This window comes from Eublepharis macularius, chromosome 5 (assembly GCF_028583425.1).
Source record: "Eublepharis macularius isolate TG4126 chromosome 5, MPM_Emac_v1.0, whole genome shotgun sequence".
NCBI lineage: Eukaryota > Metazoa > Chordata > Lepidosauria > Squamata > Eublepharidae > Eublepharis > Eublepharis macularius.
The window spans coordinates 168499999-168523391 of record NC_072794.1 but is presented as its reverse complement, the minus strand read 5'-3'; the positions used below and the strand labels follow the sequence as shown (position 1 = coordinate 168523391).

At 44.9% G+C, this 23393-nt stretch overlaps 1 protein-coding gene across 1 annotated transcript in view; it reads right to left on the bottom strand.

Annotated features, from left to right (window-relative positions):
* Positions 1-23393, bottom strand: part of HELZ2 (helicase with zinc finger 2) — a 104466-nt gene that overhangs the window by 57336 nt on the left and 23737 nt on the right. Inside the window, 7 exon segments of the mRNA XM_054979875.1 lie at positions 3606-4392; positions 6837-7036; positions 9847-10282; positions 11486-12009; positions 13244-13351; positions 16137-16320; positions 20329-21448. Coding sequence (XP_054835850.1) covers positions 3606-4392; positions 6837-7036; positions 9847-10282; positions 11486-12009; positions 13244-13351; positions 16137-16320; positions 20329-21326 — 3237 coding nt within the window. The 5' untranslated portion in view covers positions 21327-21448.

Here is a 23393-nt window from a genome sequence, read left to right as displayed (position 1 = left end):
GTAAACAAGGTGCACTTGGGTTGCCAAGCAAGATCGTACTCGTAAAGGGGGAAAAAATATTTCCTGTTGATGACTTTAACGTTTTTTTTTTTGTCGACTGGTCACTTTTGTTATAAAGTAAAGTAAGCTCAATCCGCAGGGGCTGTGGCTCAAGGGCAGAACATCTGTGCAGCACACAGTATGCCACAGGTTCAATCCCCAGCATCTCCAAATAAAAGGATCAGGTAGTAAAAATGAGAAAGACAAGGGCTCGTTTTGAGGAACGCACAGGAACGCAGTTCCGGTAGTTCCCCAAAGAGGTCACATGACAGGTGGCCCCGCTCACCTCTCAGCTGACTGGGGCTGAAACGGCCCAGATCGGGCCTCTGATGGGTGGTGGATCACTGTCCCGCTCAGCAGCGGCCCGATCCTGACCATTTTGGGCCCCTTTTTGGCCATTTTCAGCCCCTTTTTGCCATCTTGGGCCCAATTTCGGCCCTGAATGGCCAGGATTGGGTCCAAAGCAGCCAGGATAGGTGATGTCAGGGGGTGTGGCATATGCGAATCAGTTATGCTAATGACACACTTCTGGTGATGTCGAGGGACGTGGCATATGCTAATGAGTTATGCTAATGAGTTATGCTAATGAGTTCCTCCAGCTCTTTTTCTACGAAATGACCCCTGAGAAAGACTCTGGAGAGCTGCTGCCTGCCAGAGCAAGTGAAACTAATCCAGATAGACAAGTTATATGACTCAGCATAAGGCAGTTATACCATTTATTATTATATGGTTATTATAACCAGCACATATTTGTCAGGCAGGCAAGTCAGCCTGCCTACCTTAACTGTGAATGCATATCTACTGGGGGGGGGGGCCTTTCTTCCTGTAGTGTAGCTTCCTTCACTGTGCTCAGATATGCTTTGCTAAGAGACCTTATCAGTGCAGCTGGTAGTGTGGGAACCAGGCGTGGGAACTTCGGCTGGACATCTTTTGCCGGACTTTCACTGATTTCAACTGACTTGTTTGGACTGGGGGAGCAGAGTGGAATATAACCTATGGGGGAAGACTGTACTTTAGCATTCTGGGCCATCTCTATTTATCCGTGCACTTCTAGGGAGTTTTATCTGAATAAAGACTTTTAACTCATATACTTGTTTTGGATGGAGTGGAGTCTGAAAGAATCCCCTAGCCAGACCTGACAATATTGGTCAAGAAAATTTAGCTCAGGTTGGAGTGAAATCTAAAAAACATGGTATTAAACATTCTACCAAATGTTAGAAAAGAACAGGGAGACCTCTTTCATTACATGGTGACAGCAGCAAGAGTTCTATATGCAGCGAAATGGAAAACAGATATGTACCCTGATTTGTCAGAGTGGATAGATAAGGTCTACGAATATGCATCAATGGCCAAATTAACTACTTAGGTGCATAACAGACCAACAGCTGAATTTGGGGGAAAATGGGAATTCACCATGGTCCATGTTTTATTTTCTATTCCTTGCTTTTAACCTAAATTGTTTTATAATCCTGTCTGTAAATTTCACTATTGTTTTTCTTTGGTATAATTTTCTTTCTTTTTTAAAAAGAATTTTATTTTTTTTTTAAATGATATAACAGTAGAAAGTGCATAAAAACTTGTACAAGCACTATATTTGAAGTTAGATTAAACAAATAGAAAGATACAGTCAGAATATATAACAATACAACGTAATTGTATACAGCTCTCCTTCCCTTTCCTTAGTTTCTTATACCCAAACTTTAATATCAACGATTTTAGTTGATTATTTCCCTGTGTTTTATATTTTAGCCTAAGTAGTCAAAGAAATCCTTCCATTTCATATATCTGATAGCTTCTGTAAGTGTTCCTTGCAAATTCTATACACTTCAGCAAAAAATCTGGCATAAGCCAATGGAGCTGAGGAAGTGCATCAGATAAAGACTTCTTAGTGATATCCAAAGGAGAGTATTAATAACAACAACAACGTTTGATTTATATACCGCCCTTCAAGATGATTTAACACCCACTCAGAGCGGTTTACAAAGTATGTTATTATTATCCCCACAACACCCTGAGAGGTAGGTGGGGCTGAGAGAGCTCTGAAAAAGCTGTGACCGACCCAAGGTCACCCAGCTGGCTTCAAGTGGAGGAGTGGGGAATCAAACCTGGCTCTCCAGATCAGAGTCCTGTGCTCTTAACCACTACACCAAACTGGCTTAGAAAATCACCTAAGCTCTGATCAGAGATAAAACACTGTCTACCTTTATGGTTAATTGGAAACCCCTTATTGACTTTCTGTGTGAGACAAAAAAAAATGAATTGATGACATTGTTTTATGGAAATGTCCTTGACACTGTATGGAAATGCCTGCCCTTGTCCTTGCTACTGATTGTGCTGATCTCACACTATGTAAACCGCCTTGAGTCTTAGTGAGAAAGACTCACAAAGGGAAAAATAAATAGGAGGGTAGTATTAAAAAGATAAATAGAAAAATAAATAGAAGGAGGGTAGTATTAAAAAGATACATTTTGGATGTATCAAAACTACAAGTACAAAGTTTGTAAAGATATGATAAGTGTTGTAGAGAAAAGGGGGGAAATGAAATATGTATTATTATTTAGAAAGAAAGAAAGAAAGAAAGAAAGAAAGAAAGAAAGAAAGAAAGAAAGAAAGAAAGAAAGAAAGAAAGAAAGAAAGAAAGAAAGAAAGAAAAAGAAAGAAAGAAAGAAAGAAAGAAAGAAAGAAAGAAAGAAAGAAAGAAAGAAAGAAAGAAAGAAGAAAGAAAGAAAATCTCCTAAGCAATATAAACAGCAATGATTGCCTCGATTGTGCACTGGAAAAAAATTTGGGTTTGGGATTGTGCACTGGGGAAAAAATCCGGAATAACCCTAAACCTGAAGCGGCAAGCTGCTTCGGGTTTGGGTATTTAAGCTGCTTCAGAATGCTCCATAAATATTCTGAGCACACCGAAGATCAAAGCAGTCTTTTTCATTGGATGGGAGGGGGGAAGAGTGAGTTCCCTCTTCCCTCCTCCCATTGGATGAAAAAGCCTGCCTGGAGTTTTGAAAGCTCAAAGCAGCCCTGCAAAGAGCTGATTTGAGCTTTTACAACTCCCAGGCTGGCTTTTTCATCCAATGGGAGGGAGAAAAAGAGAACTCCCTCTTCCCCCCTCCCATCAGGTGAAAAAGATGTTGGGAGTTTTGAAAGCAGCAGCAGCACTTTTCTTGCATTTGCAAAAGGCAAGGAAAGTGCTACTGCTGCTGCTCTACACAAAGCTTTCCGAAGTGTTCCGAATGCTTTGGAAAGCTTTGCTTCGGGCTTCCCTAATCGGCTCAGCAATGCTGCGGCTGATTCGGGAACCCCCGAATCTATACAAATCAGGCCCTATTCGGGTTAATAACCCGAATAGGAAATCCAAAGCACACACCCCTAGTCTCAACCTTGCCTACTCTCTACCACTGACATCCCTCAACAACTGCAGAGGGCACCGGTTATACCACGTTAAAAGGAAAATGTTCCCGTTCTTTAAACAAATAGCAGGCCAGTAACAAAGTTGGGACTATGGCTTAATCCCTCCCACGGCAGTGTCCCAACCACTAGGCCACGTGGTCCCCCTCATTGACTACCTGCATTCCATAGGAGACCACACACATCCTCTTGAGATCGGGCTTTCCCCATTCATCCGGCCACTTCTCACTCATCTCTTGCACTTTCTCGATGACTTGCATGATCTCCGACGTGTTGATCCAGGATGTCTTTGAAATGTCCCGTTCAGCAGAGCCAGCCACGTGGCAGAACATGAGCGGGTGGAACTCCGGGTGAGGAGGGATCTTTCCCATGGCGTGGATGGCATCTTTCTTGCTGACGTAGAAGTGCCTGGAGACAAAGTCGATGATGCTGGCAGCGGAGCGATAGTTCTCGTTGAAGATGATCCTGCTATTTCTGGCCACTTCTTGCTTTTCCTTCTGGTAGTACTGGAAGAGACGATTCAGGATCGTGTGGTCCGCCGGCTGCTCTCCCTCTTGCAGGCAGAAGAGCTGCGGGGTCATCTGCATATGGTCTCCCGCTAGGACAATGCGGGTCTGCAAAGTGGCAAGGGACAGCGGGACCAGAGCTTCGCATTCCAGCATCTGGGCGGCTTCATCGATCAAGATGTGGCTGAAGTACCCAGCAGGTACCCCAAGGTCCTGGGAAAGCATTGCGGTGGTGATAACAATCTTGTGGCGATGGAGTTCTTCCTTGGAAGGGAGGCGAAAGGAATCTCGGTTGGGGGAGAGGCAGCAATATTGCAGCGTGGTGGGGTCGGTTGGTTTTACGCTCCTTGAACTATACATTATCCTGAGCGGGATGGCCTCCGGGTGTCCGGATATAACGTACTCGTGGAAGTATTCACGAATATAGATATCAGCTGCACTGGAAGAGAAGATGGGCTTACTGAAAACCATACACAAGTGTTTAAAAGATGTACAGGCATCTTTTCGCAAGCCACCAAAGCCGCTTGGGAGGAGGAAAACAATGCCGCAAAATAAGCGGTAGGGAAAAAAGAGTTAGGAAAACAAGCTGCCCTAATTGGATAAAACCAGGCTTTACCGCACATACTGGCAGAGGGAGCTGGGGAAACAATGTTGCATGCCCCACCACATACACTGAGGGACTTGAAACAGAAGTCACATATAATTTACAAAGGATGGCCCAAATCTCCTGTGAATTTCATAGCAAAATTGGGATCGGCGCCCAAATCGCCTGGCTTTTATGCAGACATTCTAACCACTAAACCCTCATTGGTTTGCCCAGTGGGATGGCACAGAGAGCTAATCCAATGTAAACAAGATGTTGCACGAGAGCAAAGTCCCCCTGCCAGAATGCTTCTGGCCCAGCCAGAGTCAGGCCTGACAGTCTTGTCTCAAAGGGGACCCCAAATCATAGAATTGTAGAATTGGAAGGGACCTTACAGACCATCTAGTCCAACCCCCTGCCCAATTCAGGAACAGCCTAAAGCATCCCCGACAAGTATTAGCTGAGCCGCTACTTGAAGACTCAAGCAAAAAAACAAACAGCTGAGACAAACAAAGTGGAATGTGATTTTATATCTATCTCATGTCAACAAAGAAGTATGATGTACATTTTACAAGTTCAACTTTTTGTATTTGCTTTTGTCAAAGATGCACAATGTAGCAAACACAGTTTTAACTGAGGGCAACTGATACACTTCAGGAAGAGGTTTGAGACCATGCAGGCTTCCGTATGAAATTGACGTGGTTTCTCTTTAGTTTGTGACGGCCATGAGGAAAGATATCTGTAACGGGAAGAACGCTCTAGCTTGCCTGTAGTGGTTATAAACTGAAGAAACTTGAATAATTCCTACCTTTGGACTCTCGGAATCACAGCCACAACCAGCAAACCTTTATGTATTGTACTTGTGAAAGGCTTTATTTATACTGTTTATTTATTCAAATGTTTGGACTGTGATCTGGGAAAGAAACTTTGTATATTGCATACCTCCCAAAAAGCACGGAGAGGCACTGTGACTTTATACTAAAAAGGCTCTGGAACTTTTGTATCATTTTTCAGAGTGTTACAAATTGTTATTATGTGATTATTGGATACTTCAGCAATGAGCATGGCGCACTTTAACTTGTAAAGTTTTTGGGAAGATACATTGGCTGATATTCTAGTTGTCTTACTTTGATGTCTTGGTGTATCGGTTGCCCTCAGTAAAAAATGCATTTGCTACGTTGTGCGTCTTTGACAAAAGCAAATTTATTTGTTTGTTTGTTTATGTCATTTATATTCCGCCTTTCTCACTGAGACTCAAGGTGTGAGATTAGTACAATCAGTAGCAAGGACAAGGGAAAGCGTTTCCATACAGTTAGGAAAATTTCCATAAACAATGCCATAGGGTAAATATATACAAGTTTACAAAAAAATAGCATCAGCAAGGATCCAATATGGGTGTCAGGCTATGGATGGCAGGATAAGCTTACTTAGAGGTAAGGTGAAACTAAGCAGTACAGCTTCCTTGAAAGGAATAGAGGCGTGGGGGAAAGTACCGATCTAAAATACGCAAACATTTCCCTCCTCTCTAGCTCACAATTTTGAGCAGGAGAACTATGGGAAACTTTTGCTCCTACATCAGCTAGACAAGATAGAAAGGGATGTTAACATTTCAGACATCCAAGGTCATTTTGGTGAGCTTCAGAGAAATACATAGATTACCAGCTGCATTCCCAGGCAAGGAAGAAGAGAAGTGAAAGTGATGCATATAGCATTTGTAACATGAAATCAAACCACAGCATTGACAATTAGCATTCCCTAGAAACATGACATGGACGGATGGGGTACAGACATACATGACAATGGGGTTGAAGAATTGCTGAAACAGAACATAATCAATTCTAGGACCTATATTAAACAACATGAAGAACAGGTAGGATATAGGAGTACATATTTAAAGCAACAGATAATATGCAAGGCAACATAATGGTGAAGTCTATGCTTCCCAACTCATTAGTGAAACGTCTGGGACCCCTTTCCTACAATATCACCCTCCTAGCGCAGAAAAAAAAGCCTTTTTGAATAATTTGGTTTTGTATTGTTTGTGGAAAGCCAGGAGTGTGGGGGCTTTCCGCAAACAAAAAAATTGAATTTGTAAAACGTACATGATACTTCTTTGTTGACACAAGACATCCCACGTAGTTAGTTTGTCACTGCTGTTTGTTTTTTCGCTTGGGTCTTTCTTCCATGATTTTCTCGTTTTTTCTTGCGTCCTGAAGACTGCCAATGAGGGGAAACCCACCACTTCCCTAGGCAGCCAATCCTCCTGCTGGATTACTCTTAATCCCATAGATCCGGCTTACCTGTTGGTGTGGGTGCAAATCAAGACACGTGCTTGAGGTTGCTTGATGATCTCCAGGGTGGCCCTGGCCAAGGTGAAGGTCTTCCCGGTCCCGAAAGGCCCATAGATCAGGAGGGGGGGCACTTGCCGGGTCCCAAGCGCCTGCCCAGTAATGAAGGAGAAGGCCTGCTTCTGTTTCTTATTGCCATTCTGCAGCTGCGCCTGTTGTGGTATTTTGATACACATCATTATCCTATAACATAATTCTCTAAGCGTGTTTCCGACGACTCACTGGCACAGGCACAGTCAATGTGAGCCTCTGGGCCTGAGAAGGGCCCGCAGGTTGGCTCCGCCCTCTCCAGCCCCATTGGGCCAGCCGGCATGACTGGCCTGCGCTCCTCTGCCAAGCTTTCCACCCAAGCCTCCATCTGCTGGGGGTGAGGGTAGCTTTCCTGCCCTTTTCCCTCCCCTAGCCTTCCCTCCCAGGGCGAGAAACACGGCGGGGGGGGGGGGGCACATGGGAGGCAGCAAGGCTTGCCTTCACTCCCCCTCCAAGCCTTCCCCCAAACTTCAATCAGCCCAGGAGGGGGCGGGGAGACAAGCGGAGGCCAGATCTACTCACCATGCATTTGTAAGGAGAGTAGATCTGGCCTCCAAACCTGCAGAGGTTAGGTCTACTCACCACAGCTTTGCAAGGCAGGGGGACCTGGCCTCCAGACCTACAGGGGCCAGGTCTACTCACTATAGTTTTGTGAGGCCTCTGGACCTGTGGAGGCCGTGGCTTTGCAAAGTGAGTAGACCTGGCCTCTGGAATGGCAGAGGCCAGATTTACTTGCCATGCCTTTGCATGGTGACTAAACCTGGCCCTCGGATCCATGGAGGCCAGGTACACCAACCAATAATTTTGCAAGGTGGCAAGAACTGGCCTCCAGACCTGCAGAGGGCAGGTCTACTCACCAATAGGTTTGTAAGTCAGGTAGACCTGGCTTCCAGACCTGCAGAGGCCAGGTCTACCCACCAATAGTTTTTAAATGGGGAGCAAATCAGGTAGCTGTAGGACGCAGGAGTGCTCCAGAGCCTTTTCTGCCCCCTTGGCACCACTCCTGGGCTCTGTGGCTGCTCAATTTGGCTCGAGGAGGCAGCAGGACAAATGGGCCCACCTTCCAGCCCTTCCCCACTGCAATCTGCTGGCACTGCTGCCCTTCCTCAGCCCAGATAGGGGTGCTGGGGAGGGGGCAATACCCGGCCTGGCTGCCCTGCCCTCCCCCGCCCAGATCGGAACGCAGGGGAGGTGGCAATGTCAGGCCTGGCCACCGTGCCCTTCCCTCAACCGGATCGGAGTATGGCGGAGGCAGCAATGCCTGGCCCACCTTCCCTGCCCTTTCTACAGCCTGTTGTATTTTTCCCCAACAATGGGCTATGTTACTAGTTACACATATTTATCCATGTAGTTCTAATCTTGTTTTAATGGCACACACACAAGCTTGTTAAGGCAGGCTTTCCTGAAGCAGTTCATTCCTCGTTCCTTGTTAAAAGAAGATAACAGCTTTACGACCTATTCAGGGGCTAAGTATTGCTTATCTAAAACTTCGGCCGCCTCAAACAACTTGTACCAAGAATAGTGGAGGCAACTTAATTGCTAGAGGCTTTCAGCACACTTCATGTTATAACTCCTAGATAATTAGCTATTATTCCAATTATGCTGGCCTTAGAGACAGAAAGAATGCAATGGCAGGAAAGTGCTAAGTTTTGATAATTACTTCATCCTTTATTCTTTGCTACAAACTCCTATGTTTATTGGGGAAATTAATTAGAAGTCTCTGGAATGCAATTTAAAAAAGGGAAGTGGAAGCTAGGTGAGGTTTCTCTTATATGGTGGTGGAGAGGGCCCTCAAGTCATAGCTGACTTATGGCAACCCCCGGTGGGGTTTTCATGGCAAGAGACTATCAGAAGTGGTTTGTCATTGCCTGCCTCTGCAACCCTGGTCTTCGTGGGAGGTCTCCCATCCAATTACTAACCAAGGCCGACCCTGCTTAGCTTCTAAAATCTAACTAGATCAGGCTCATCTGGGCTAATCCAGGTCAGGGCTTCTCTTATACATTGGATTGATTTATATATTTAATCTCATTTATTGGAATTTAAGAATTTTATTTCGTTTTATTTAGTGGATTTCTTTACATGTATGTTAGTTGATTTATTCCTTCCGTGTGTCATTTTATTTTCTGGTTCTGTTTGTGAAATCCTCATATTAGCATACCTGCACATTTCTTTCTTAGTAAAAAAAAAAAAAGAGTTAAACGCTTTTAATAAAGTTAATTAACCCAAACCCTTCCATATAGGGCTTTGCTGAGAATTTAAGAATCTGGATCCCAGAAAAACAGATATCCTGTTATGTTTAGAGCAAATTCCTCCCAAAGGGAATCTTGGTGAAGAGGTTATTGCCCTGTGCTTCAGTCAAAGAGACACTATTATGTTACCATGTAATTTAGCCTTTCTGAGCCTGTGGGCACCTTAGGAATTCTGTTACAGGCTGGTGGGCATAGCCACAAAATGGCTCCCGCAGGAGGTGGAGCCAAGCACAAAATGGCTGCTGCAGGAGGCGGAGCCAGCCACAAAAGGGTTTAGCGCCCTCCCCGCCTTGTTTTACTAACATTTAGCAGTTAGCCACCCAGCCCTATGATTTGTTGTTATTGCTAGGTCGTACCATATGTGTGTCACTGCCACTGTCTTTTAGAAATTGCTGTTTTTATTGATGTTTATAGTTAGTTTCGAACTAAATTGTTATGCTGTTTTGTATTTGCTGCATTCTGCTCTGAGCCCGCTTGCGGGAAGAGCAGACTGGAAATATAATAAATTTTAAAAGTGGCTGTTATAGTTTACCTTCAGTCGCACAGGCAGAGTAAACTACAATTCCCATCATTCAAAGCCTTAAAGAGGCAACACACATTTCTGATAGAGCTAATACAAGCTTCTAAGTTGTGGCTAACAGCACACCCCTAATTACATATGAATAAATACATTTGCTACACACCTGCTCAAGAGGTCGTGGAATGGAACAGGCAGCCACGTCAGGCAGGACCAGCCGCACATCCAAGAGCTGATCTGCGGCATAATGCCACTGCCGAAACTGGAGCAGGTCAATTTGGAACTGAACTTCAACCTTGGCGGACGTCTCGGTTTTGAGGCCCAGCTCGAAGCAGCAACGCTTGGGGAGCAGAAGCCAGATGCTCCTCTCGGTGATGGCTTTGCTCTCGACTGTAACCTCATAGACGCGGTGGTTGGTGGGAGGATCCAATGCCAGGAAGGCAGTTTTGACGGAGCGGTGAAGCAAGTACCCCTCCTTGGAGTCGTAAGTCACAGCGCAAGGAGTGGGGACGTGAGCATACAGGTCACCTGGGAGAGCAAACTGCGCTCCAATGGGGGTCGACAACATCGTCTGAAGAGAGGCAGCAACTTGCAAGCTAAGCCTGGGTCAGAGCAGGGAAAGAATTCGTAGAGGCAGGTATGGGGAAAACAGCAGGGAAACAAAGCAAAGAAAGGGGAAGTGTGTTAGCTTTAGACTTCAGGGAGTGGAAATCTCATTCTATCTTCTTTAAAGGCTAACGTGCTAATTAATATTAACAATGACAACAATAACAACTGCGCTTATATACTGCTCTTCTAGACAAATTAGTACCTCACCCACAGCGGTGATCAAGTTAGTGTTATGATTATCCCCACAATACAGCTGGGAGCTGGGGCTAACAGGAGTGGCTTACCCAAGGCCACCTATTGAGCTCAGGGCAGGAGCGGGATTCGAACCAGTAAAGTGCTGATTCGCAGCCAAACCGCTTAACCACCATGCTACAGCAGCTTAAGCGATCGTGGAATTCATGAAATGTAATAATGGGCTCTAATTCATGAAAGTTTAAGCCCTAATTTTAAAAAATAGTCTTTCAGACAGACACCTGTTCGTTCTCACTGCTGCAGATCCGTATGGCAACCCTTCTGGAATCTGTTTCCTGGAAAACGGTAACTCTCAATGCTGTCTGAAACCGTATGTCAGAGATGGATAATTGATGGCCAGTGACTGGCTTTTAGTAGCCCTACAATGGCTGGATTATGATATGGAAGAGGGGGGAAATCTTCCTGAGAAAAAAGTTTAAAAGCCTGAAGCATAAAGCAACCCTAATCAGAAAAGTTCAGGGCTGAGAATATAAGGCTGGGCTGGGTGGGAAAAAAAAACATAACAATCCCTTGCACCTAAAATAAATGATTACAATATTTCAGTATAGGAGACCCATGATCTTTAATCTGGGCCGTTTTCACACTGCTTACCTTCCCTCGCAGCGACCCGGAACATCGCGCAAAAAACGTGGAAGATTGCGTTTTCTCGCGTGAGATTTGCACGACGCAAATCTCGCGCGAGAAAACGCAATCTTCCGTGGTTTTTGCGCGATGTTCCGGGTCGTTGCGAGGGAAGGTAAGCAGTGTGAAAACGGCCTTGGTTTCTTTCGAATTAAAAAATCCCCGAGGCAGTTTATACCACACTAGGCCATAAAAATCAATAAACTACAGTAAAAACCAATAGTGCCTCTCTTCTTTCCATGCCAATTCCTACTGATCTAGCTGTTTAAGAGACACTTAGAAAAGGCGCCTGCCAGTGTGATCTTACTACAGCCACTACTCACTTCGTGATAAGAGCTTGCTCCGCCTCTTCCTCCCTGAACAGGAAGTTGTGCATTTGCTCGCGGTAGTTGAAGCGGGTGATTGTCTTCCCCTCGGCACCACGCTGGAAATCCAGGGAGAGCGATGGGATCTTATATTTGGCCAGCAGTTCCATCTCCTTGCTGGTGCGTTGCACACTGGGCACCACCACCCGGTTGCCACTGTGCCAGCGTTCAAAGTCCACAAATTGGCTGCTTTGCTGTGCCGCCGGATCCATGTGCCAGTGGGCTTCTTTTTTGCCAATCTTCGCTTGCAGCTTTCGGACCAACACCGGACGGCTGCCAAAGTCAAACACTAGCCACTGCTCGTAAACACCGAAAGTACAGCACTCCACGCACACCCGTATCTCAGAAACTGGTGGAGACGTAGGCAAGGACTTGAATCTTTCTCCTGAGGCGTAGGAAAGACCCCGAGAGAGCCCGTTCCCTGCTAGGAAGAAGTTGGCTCCAGGGACTCTCTTCAACAGAGCCACGTGCATTAGCGGCTTCTGAAATTACAAGGAAACAACATCGGGAGTGAAGAGAAACACAACCTCCCACACACAAAATGAGGCAGTGTGGTTTGTGGTGTAGTGGTTAGAGTTGCACAAGGCCCCAGATTCAAATCCCCACTATCATGAAACGCGCTGGGTAATTTTGAGCCAACTATATCTCAGCCTAGGCTATACCAGAATTGTGGAGAAGGGAAAGATCAGACAGGATAACAAAGTACTAGACACACTGGTAGAAGGTGCAATGGTTTCTGATAGACAAATTCATAAAGTATTTGGCTATCAGCTACAACAGCTAAGCAGAACCTCCATGTTCAAAAGGCAGCGTCCATTAGCACCTTAGAGATCAACAAGATTTTCAGGGTATAAGCTTTCGAGAGGCAAAGCTCCCTTCTTCAGATACCAGCCATCTTCAGCTTTTGAGCTTTGACTCTCATAAACTTTTATTCTGAAAATCTCACAGGCAGACTGCAGCATAATTATTGTCTGCCCGCCAGGTGCCAGTACAGTCCAAGCTGAAGGTTTTCTTCTTGTTTGTCACACACCTGAAGAATATACAGCTTAGACCGTCAGAAGAGCCAGTGGGATGTTTTCTGACCTACCAAGAGCAGGCAGTTTCAGAGGCTGCACCTCAGAAGATTTTGGTCATATACAGCCTTTCAGTTTTTGGCCACTTACCAGCTAGCCAATCAAGGATCTCAGAAAGTACAGCCTTGTCTTCATTGGTCACATACAGGCTAGCCAATCTGGGATCTCAGAAGGTTCTGGTCAAATATGGCCTAGCCCTTTTTGGTCATACACAAGCTAGCCATTCAAGGATCTCATCATCTACAACTTATCTCTCTTTAGTTACACACAGGATATTCATTCAGGGATCTCAGATGGCTCTGGTCATTCATGGTATAGCTCTCTTTGGTCACATGTGGGTTAGCCATTCAGGGATCCCAGAAGGCTCTGATCATATATAGCCTCTTTGGTCACACATAGACTAACCAGTAAGAGATCCCATAAAGCTCCATCCATATATGGCCTACCCATCCAGGGTTCAAAAACACAGAGCGAGAAATAACAGAATATATCACATAACACACATTTGCACTCCTGGATGCTGTTTAAATGTATGTGCCAAGAACTGGGCAGAATTGTCCCCCATCCCTACCAAAGCTAGCAGGGCTCAAAGTGAGATCATAAGACATCCTTTAACTGCCTCTAGCGTGTATTTCACACTTGCCTGGGAATGAACCTGGAAAACCCATTGGTATCGCATTTTCTTATCCTCCGACTGCACTTGTAGCGGCTGCTGGCAGGTAACTGTCACACCATCAATCTGTTCCGAAATCTGATGAGAGAAGAGACAGGTGAGGACACAAAAAGTATCTAGGAATCCTTATTGACTTACATCACTTTTTTGCTGTTTTGGACAGAGAAAAGATTGATACAATTAATTCCATGCAGCTACTTATCCTATTATACAGAAAGGTAAGCGTGTTCCAGACTACTCACCTCCTACCCTGGCACGCCTCCAGAAGGCATTGCTACGGCAGAAAACCCAGCCCAGGATCAGAGCAGATAGCAATGCCCACACACCCCGCCTTCATCCAGCTGGGATCAGGAGCAGAGCAGGTGGCAATGCCCGCCCCTCTCCCCGCTTTCACAGGGCTGGGATCAGGAGCAGAGCAGGCGGCAATGCCCGCCCCTCCACCTTCACTTAGTCAGGATGAGGCACAGAGCAGGTAGCAATGCCTACCCCACCTTCACCTGGCCAGGATCAGGAGCAGAGCAAATGGCAATGCCCTCTCCCTGCTTTCACCCGGCCGGGATCAGGTGCAGAGCAGGTGGCAATGTCTGCCCCCACCTTCACCCAGCTGGGATCAGCAAAGCAGGAGGCAATGCCCGCCTGCCCCCCTCCCCTTTCTAGAGCCTATTGTATTTTTCCCCACAACAGGCTTTGTTGCTAGTCTATATATAATATTAAACTCTGATTAACACTGGCACTTCTCTGCTGGTCCATGGCTGTTGTGTAATTTCAAAATATGACATATACCATGTGATTTTCATGGAGGATAACAATTAAATCCCAATACATACAATAGCAGACTATGTGGGTATCAATTTTAGAGGAAAATCACCATGGGAGAGCAGTTGCTCTCAAGCCCTGTGGGTTTTGTTCTGGATGGCTCTGGTCAGGCCTAATTTAGATATAAATCCACAGGGTGGCAAAACCACAGCCGGAGGAATAAGGGTAACCAAGACCTAATGTTCAAAGAACAAAGCTAAAGTTTATACATGCTTTCAATCAATAATATAAAGTGACTAAGTGCTTCTATGACTCGAGGACACCACACACACATGCACTTAAAGGAGGCATAAGCATTTAGTAAGCTTTCCTGTATCAAATCATTTAACTCCTGGCAAAAGGTACACCACAAATAACATTTTAGGTTTGTTACTGGGTATAGTACACAAGTAATACTGTTATAGAGTCTGTGCTTCTATTCTAAGCCTTTGTTATTACAACATGATTATTCAGCATTCTCAATATCCATTCAATCAATAGAAAATCGTATCATCCATTATAACTAGAGACCATTAAGAAGATCAGTTTCATGAGTCGAAAAGAGTATCTTACCCAAAGATAAGAAGGTCACAGGCAAGGAAACCCTTCTAGGAAGAAGTTGCCTATCAGTTTAGCTCGTCATATTTATAGGGTTTCAAAACCTTAACAATAGCTATGTCTGTCCCACTTTAAAAACGGTACACATTTTTGGCTAAATTACTATTTTATAACTTCAAATACCAGACAAGGTTATCCGTATTAGAAATATCGTCATAAAATATATAAAAATAGTTCATTCTTGCTACTCCTGATCATAACAAAGGCTACGTAAAATTAGCGATTACAAGTTTCTCACCCATATGAATATCTTTTGACCCTCAACCAATACATCTATCCTTGGATTCTATTTCGGACTTCTCCAAAGTTAGATATTCCTGCCATTCTCAGACACTCTCTGCACCTGGGCCTTAATACATTGTATATATTGATATGAGTTAGATGTCTTTTCGAATCTACACATGGCCATACAACTTCATGCTCTCTCCAAGGCTGTTCTGTTCTAGGCCTCTAAACTCTCTTTGTGGCATGTCTAGTTATAGCACTGAGCAGGCCCCATTTCTGTGCACAAAGGCATTTTCTATGATTTTCTTGGACAAATCCAGCATTTTCCTATAGTCCTAGCCATATTCATGACAATTTGCCAGAGCCATCTGACTTAAAAGAGGATACTGGACTCTTGAGTCTGATCCAGCAATGGGGCTTGCCATTTTACAAAAATGCAAACCTTCCAACAGGGAAGAGACATTCCAGCCAGAAGTTTCCCTTCCCAGTCAACTACTTACGATTAGAGATGGGCACGAACAGCAATACAAACTAAAAAAAGCCACAAACAGACCAATCAGCTGTTCGTGAACAAGCTGTTAGTGAGGCCCCATTCTAAACGAATAGGTGGTTGTTGCAAGCCTCATTCGTTGCTGTTCGTCTTGCAGTTCGTCAAGCCAGACAGTCTGGCACCTGCAATCAATTCCCTTGGCAACTTAGGCAGGGATTGTCTGAACTCTGTCTGAACTCCTGCTGTTGCCCTGGAAACCCCAATCTAAGCCCAATTTAGCTTGATAGGCAGGTCTTCCTTTCAAGTGTGGAGCTCCAAATTTGTTACAAGGAAGCAAAGAGCAGGGGGGAGGGGGGCTCCCAGCTCTGCTTTTGCAGACAGTGAGGGAGAGACAGTTGCTGTTGGCATTTTGAGAGAGAGACAGGGAGAGTGCATTGGAGCTTGAATTTTCTTTGTGTGTGGTGGGATAGGGATCTACCCCTTCAGGCTCCAGAGCTGCTGCCAGGCTCTGGGGCCAAGCTATTATTTATTATTAGTACCTTTCCTGCTGCCTGCTCAGGTAGGGTTTCTGGGAGTGGTGTGGTAGGGATCTTGATGGCTGGAGGAGAGCCTGCTGGCCCCCACAAACAATGAACATGTTTGTGAACAGGTCATGTTCGTCGTTGTTCGTTATACGTGGATGGCAACGAACATCATGTTCGGGGGTTTTTTCTGTTCATGCCCATGTCTACTTACGATTAAGACTTCATTGTGGCTTTGCCTGTATTCCGCAAGAAGCCGGTCCTGGTAAGAGAGGAGGCCACCTTCCCTGGCAGACTCCTTATTTTTCTCTGCCACTTTTGCCCTCTGGATCCACTCTTCGAGCTCTTCGGTGGAATGGGCCTTAGTGCAATCCTGCCCGTATTCACAGATCTCACCTCTGCAGGAAGAAACCAGCCCAGAGAAAAAGAATTATACGAAAGGATATACATTCATCTTCCTTCCCCTTCGCCCAGGCGAGACGATTTCTCTTTACCCAACTATTACATGAAGATTGATACTGTCCTTTGGGTTAACTATTGCTTCTTTTCTGGCCCATAGTTCTTCGACAGCTGTGTTAACACATATGCTGAGATTTTTAATGCAATGTTTTTAAATGGTACTATTGCTGGAGGGGGTTAGAGTTGTGTGTTATTTTAGCGTTGTATTGCTTCATTCTGATGTATAATTGTATTTACTTTTTTTTACTGTTTGTTGTTCCCCTCCAGTCAATCTATGGAGAGGTGATGTATTCATTTTCTTTAAAAAGTCTCTGCTACTTAGCAGAAGATGCTGGAATTGTGGATTCAATTCCTTAATCTGCCTTCAGTTTCCCATAAATCATTCATTAAAGTTGTTAACTCAGGATAATTACTCAGATTCAAGAATTGTTATTCAGAGGCAGGGAATCTGTGGCAGACGTGTCTGTTTGCCCATTTCCTTTTCCTGGACTATTTCCATGCTGTATTTTTTATCCCTCTTCACAGTTTCGCTGGCCAAGCAGAGAATCCACTATGGATTCTCAGCTAGTATCATAATGCCCCTGTATAAATCCAATGGTATGGCCTCATTTGGAAGACTGTGTACAATACTAGTCACCACACCTCAAAAAAGATATTATAGCACTGGAAAAAGTGCCGAAAAGGGCAACTAGAATGATTAAAGGGATGGAACACTTCCCCTGTGAAGAAAGGTTAAAGCGCTGGGGGCTCTTTAGCTTGGAGAAAGGACGACTGAGGGGTGACATGACAGAGGTTTACAAGATTATGCATGGGACAGTGAAGGTACAGAAAGAAGTATTTTTCTCTCTTTCTCACAATACAAGAACTCGTGGGCACTCAATGAAATTGCTGAGCAGTCAGGTTAGAATGGATAAAAGGAAGTATTTCTTCACCCAAAGGGTGATTAACACATGGAATTCACTGCCTCGGGAGGTGGTGGCAGCTTCAAGCATAGACAGCTTCAAGAGGGGATTGGATAAACATACACAGCAGAGGTCCATCAGTGGCTATTAGCCACAAGGTACAGATGGATCTCTGTCTAGAGCAGTGGTGCTCTGTATTCTTGGTGTTTGGGGGGGGGGGGTGGCAATCGGGGGGGGGGCTTCTAGTGTCCTTTCCCCACTGGCAGACCTCCTGAGGACACCTGGTTTTTTGGGCACTGTGTGAGACAGAGCGTTGGGCTGTATGGGCCATTGGCCTGATCCAACATGGCTTCTCTTATGTTCTTACGGAGTCCATAATCCAGTATCTTTAAAAAGTTTCCACTTCCATTTCATAATAAGCAAGCTTCTATCCCACATTGCGGAATGCAGATGCTAGAGAACACCACAGAGCTCAGTGAAAACTCTCATACTGGCACACTGCAAAACAGGCAGCCCGGACTAAGTGGGGAGCAGAGCTTTAATAACTTGACTACCTCCTTGTATGTTTTTATGGCAAACAGATGAATGCAATATTTACACGGTAAATGCACCATAGGAACCGCCTTTTGTTTGCACAGAACACAGATTTTCTTTGTGTTTACTGAGAACTGCCACCATTAAAAGCATAAATAATACATATCATTCAATTTAAAATATATACTACATTTATATAAATACAAATGTAAAAACAGAAAACATGGCAGCATGTGAGCATTTTACAGCAACTATGTGAAGGACAAGAGGTGACATTGGGCGGGAGGGCATAAAATTAAAAAAAAAAAAAACCACCAAAGGGGGGGGCACCACCTAGCATCAACCATATGCCTGGCGGAATAGCTCCGTCTTGCAGGCCCGGCGAAATGCCAACAAGTCCTGCCAGGCCCTGGTCCCGCAAGACAGAGCATTCCACCAGGCTGGGGCCAGGGCCGAAAAAGCCCTGACCCTGGTCGACGCCAGGCGGGCCTCCCTAGGGCCAGGGATAAACAGATGTTTATCGCTTGAGCGAAGGGTCCTCTGGGGCTTATATGGGGAGAGGCGGTCCCACAGACACGAACGCCAATATGGGAACACATAACACCAATATGGGAACACATCTTATACTTTCCTTCACATACAGTTGTTTCTGTTATAGTGGATTTGTGTACAATCAATTGCAAGGTGCTGGCCCCTCCCCCCGTCCTCGGGTTGCCAGCTCCAGCTTGGGAAATTCCTGGAGATTTTGGTGGTAGAGCCAGGAAGGGGTGGAATTTGGGGAAGGAAAGGACCTCACTGCAGTATAATGCCATAGGGTCCACCCTCCAAAGCAGCTATTTTCTCCAGAGGAACTGATCTTTGGAGATCAGTTGTCATTCTGGGAGATCTTCAGCCACTACCTGGAGGTTGGCAACCCTATCCCATTCCCAGCAGCCTGGCCAGAAGCAGGAGAGAGAAGGACTGGAGCTTGGTTTAAGGAACTGCAAATTGCTTTGCAATTATGTGGTAGGCCCCAAACAGGGAGAAATGGCAAATTTACAATTTCCCCATTTAGAAGGTATGGTTTTTAAAGGGGAAGGGCTTTCCAAATTGTTGTAGTACTGTTTAAAAGGATTGCATAAACCTTCACCCCAAGACAGCCTGTGGTGAAGCTTAACTGGAGAGAAGCGAAAATGTCTTTTCAGGTCCAAGCCAAAGAGAAAGCCTCAAATTACAATACGCAGAGTGAAAAACACCCGGATATCTAACAAAACTACTATATCTATTTCTCTTCAATGTCGAAATACAAATATGTTGCTTATACAAACAATACAATCATGCTCATAAATACAATCATTGTACATAGTACTAATTGAATCTCCAGAACTCTTTGAATCAGTTCATTAATCACAGGGGGCTCCACACCCCACTCTGTTTCTTCTTTGAGCAAGGTAAGTACTCCAAGGGCGAAAAGGATGGTATGATGGTAAGTGCATTCATAAAAGTCTTCTGTAATTCGTGTTGTTTCTTATAATTACAGAATCTTCCCAAAGCTGGTACAGAAGTCAAACAGCCACTGACTTCTGTACCAGCTTCGGGAAGATTGTATTGTTTGTATAAGCAACATATTTGTATTTTGACATTGAAGAGAAATAGATATAGTAGTTTTGTTAGATATCCGGGTGTTTTTCACTCTGTGTATTGTAATTTGTTGCGGATATCAGGCTTGTTATTTGCACAAAGAGAAAGCCTCAAGCATAGCAGCCGCTAGCAGTATCCAACAGCTCACTGCCGTGGGCCACCCCTGGCTCCGGCTCCCGCTCTGCGAAGCGGGAGAGAAAATGGCGAGGCATGTCAGCACAACGCCAGGACATCACTTCTGGTTGAGTGAGCAGAAGTGACATCACGATGTCAGTGACACTCTGGGCATTTTCCGAATATCTATGGTCTTCGAGAAATTCCCAGTGTCACTGACTCCATGACATCACTTCTGCCTGCTCAATCGGAAGTGATCTCACAATACTTGTGATGTTCCTTCTCCCCGGGCTCTGCCTTGTAAGTGGAGGAGGACTGATAAGTCTAGCAGCAACCCGAGGAGCCACCTCAAAGTGTAGAGAGGTAGAAGAGGGCGAGACCCTGCAGGGCTTTAAGTGAACTCTGAAGACTTTTTCTTGCTTAACTAGACAACTACTGTTTTTTATTTATTTATTTATCGGTAGGTTGGCTCGTTTAGAATATTTCTACATCGCCTGTTCAGAGTCCTGCTCAAAGTGGCTTATAATTAAAAGATAAGAGTCCAGTAGCAACTATAAGACTCACAAAATTAGTGGTAGGGTATGAGCTTTCGTGAACCACAGCTCACTTCTTCAGATACCTGTGGCTCCCAAAAGCTCATCCCCTACCACAAATTTTGTTAGTCTTACAGGTGCTACTGGACTCTTGCTCTTTTCTACTGCTACAGACAGACTAACATGGCTACCCATCTTGAATTAAAAGATACACATGGTAGAATAAGAGAGGTAGAGGGCTTACCGTCCACACAGTGCAAACTTCCTCAGGCCGTAGGGAGGGGCGCGGTGTTTCCACTGGGCCATGGCGTCAGTGGCAATCATCTGTGAGTGCTCCACCGAGGAGCAGTGGTTCTCGAAGCTCTCCTGAGAATCACAGGTCACCAGGCACACCTTGCAGTAGAAGTGGACTTCAGGCTGCGCGGGGAGTTCTTCTTGCTTGCGGTCCACCGAAGGGGGCAGAAGGTCTGCACGTGCTAAGCCGCATTTCTGCTCTGCCTCCCAGACAGCCATTTCCACATCACTATGCGCGTAGTTGCACCGCTTTACCCCATGCTTGCACGCCCTCCCGGTAGAAACAAACATGCAGTAGCTCAGTTTCTCTATGTTCGCTGGGCGAGGCCGGATTTCTGTGTATTGCTCCTTCATCTTGCCGTTGGTAATCACGTGGACCAGAAGTGCTTTCCAGTGTTGGGCACAGATCCGATTCGAGTCCTTAGAGGAGATCTTTGGGGGACTCTGATAGAAGCACAGCCCGCAGATCTCCTGGAAATAGCCTCCAAACTCGCTCCGGATTTCCTCCGAGCTGCTGTCTTTCACAGGCTTTGAAAGGCCGTTCACAAGAACGCCGGTTTGAGCCTGCCGCACAAGCATTTTCAGAACGTGCCTCTCCATGCCGGTCTGCTTTTCAAACGTCCACACCACCACCTCTTCCCGGCTCCAAGCAAAGGTGCAGTGATTCCTATGCCTTCGGCAGCCTGAGCCTGCGACGTAATACCTACAAATGTCATACCTGGCTGGTGTGGGAAAGCCAGGCCTCCTGCCGACCTTCCGCCAGGATTTCCCTTTGGAGCCTTTCTTTCTGGCGAGGAGGATTTCCATCATGCATTTGTGTTCCACCTCCTTCAGACTATACGTAATCTCATTTTCCTGCAGGCTGCATTTCGAGCAAGCCAGGTACAGATCCAACTTTTCCCGGAGGCCATCCAGCAACGTTGGAACCACCCCGTTCAGCTTCGGCATCTTCTTGAAAGTCCTGGTAAACCCAATCAATAAAAAAGGGCAGGGTCTTTGTTTCGGTGCTCAGCACCACTGTGGGATACTCGGCATGAGGGGTTTCCAATTCACTTCTTGGTTGCAAAAACCTAGACAGTAAAAAAAAAAGTTGAATGAGAAAGATTAAAAACTTTCCTTCTCTCCTTGCCAAAGGCACATCAGAAATGCCCTACCATCATGGATATAAGATGATGTATAGATGGTATCTAACACAGAAAAAAATAGCAAATATGAGTAATGCTGTGTCAAACAAATGTTGGAAATGTAAACAACATGAAGGCTCTTTTTAACATATGTGGTGGACTTGTGACAAAGCTAAGCAATTCTGGTCTAAGATATATGCGGAAATGTTGATAATTATGAAAGGTAATTTGTCAAAATGCCCTGAAATGTTTCTGTTAGGGCTCAATACGGAAAAAGTTAATGTATTGGACAGGACATTATTGTATTACATGTTGGTGGCAGCAAGATTATTATATGCGCAATACTGGAAGCAAGAGGAGATACCAGAAACTTAGGATTGGATTCAAAAACTGTTGTACATGGTGGAGATGGACAAATCGACAAGAAAATTGAAAGAACAAAGCCCAAATGAATTTTTAAAGGACTGGGAAAAACTTAAAGAGTATTTGGAAAATAAGTGGGATGTAAAAGGACAACTATGGTTTATGGGTAGTTATTAATGTGTATATGATAATAGAACTAAAAACTATGTAAGAACTTTACCTTTGAAAACTGGGACAGATATTAGAATAGGAGGAAATGATAAGATTTAAAAAGGTTTTAGTGCTGTTGGGGGTCTAGGGTAAAAGGGGGAAGGAGGGTGGGAAATGTGTATTTGAATTGATAAGTGTAAGACAATTAGTACGAGTTGAAAAAGAAATGGATGTAATATGTAATCTGTTATATGTTAACCTACCCAATAAAATTTTTGATAAAAAAAAAAAAGAAATGCCCTACCATCCTCTGAATGGTTCATCCTGCCTGGTAGCAGCTTTCCGAGGTCTTAGGCCATAGGGAGGGGCACGGTGTTCATTTCTAACTCTACTAGATCATTTCTAAGAGCAGAACCACAAGTGACAAAAGGCACAGATTGGACACTTGTCTGCTTCCCTCAAGTTTTGATGGGAAATGTAGGCATCCTGGTCTCGCAGCTTCGCTCTCTGACTGCTGTCCAATGGACTTTTCAACTGTCATTTGTCCAACATTCCGCCAAGCTGCCTACATTTCCCATCAAAACTTGAGGGAAGCAGACAAGTGTCCAATCTGTGCCTTTTGTCACTTGTGGTTCTGCTCTAACTCTACTAGAGGCCATGGCTCAGTGGTAGAGCACCCGCTTCATATGTGGAAGGCCCCAGGTTCAATTCTCAGCACATCCAACTGAAAGGGTCAAGAGTAGGTGATGGGAAAGACCTCTGCCAGGGCTTCTGGAGAGCAGCTGCCGGACTGAGTAGACAATGCCGAACCTGATGGAACAAGGGACTGACTCAGTACGGAGGAGCTCCACATGTTCCTATGACATGCTTTCAGCTAGAGATCGTCAGTGACGAACCCTGGACCTTCTGCGTGAAAGGCAAAGATTCTGCCTTCAACTACTCTTAAGGCAACCAGGTTTGTAGAAACCCAAGGTTCTTGAATTGTCCCGCTGAGAATTTTTTTTCAAAAATCCATGCAACCATTCCAGCCTGCTGGGGAATTATGCATCTGGCTATTAGCCCTACTGCTGGTTAAAGGAGAAAGCACCAAAGCAGGATTACAGGTGAATATCAAGAAGACAAAAGTAATGACAACTGAGGAATTACACAATTTTAAAGCTGACAATGTGGAAATTGAAATTGTTCACCGTTTTCTATTCCTTGGCTCAATCATCAACCCAAAGGGAGACTGCAATGAAGAAATTAGAAGAAGATTGAGACTTGGAAGAGCAGCTTTGAGGGAGCGAGAGAAGATCCTTAAAGATAAAGATGTCTTTCTGGGAACCAAGATCAAGATGATCCAAACTATGGTATTCCCCATTACCAGGGCTTTTTTTCT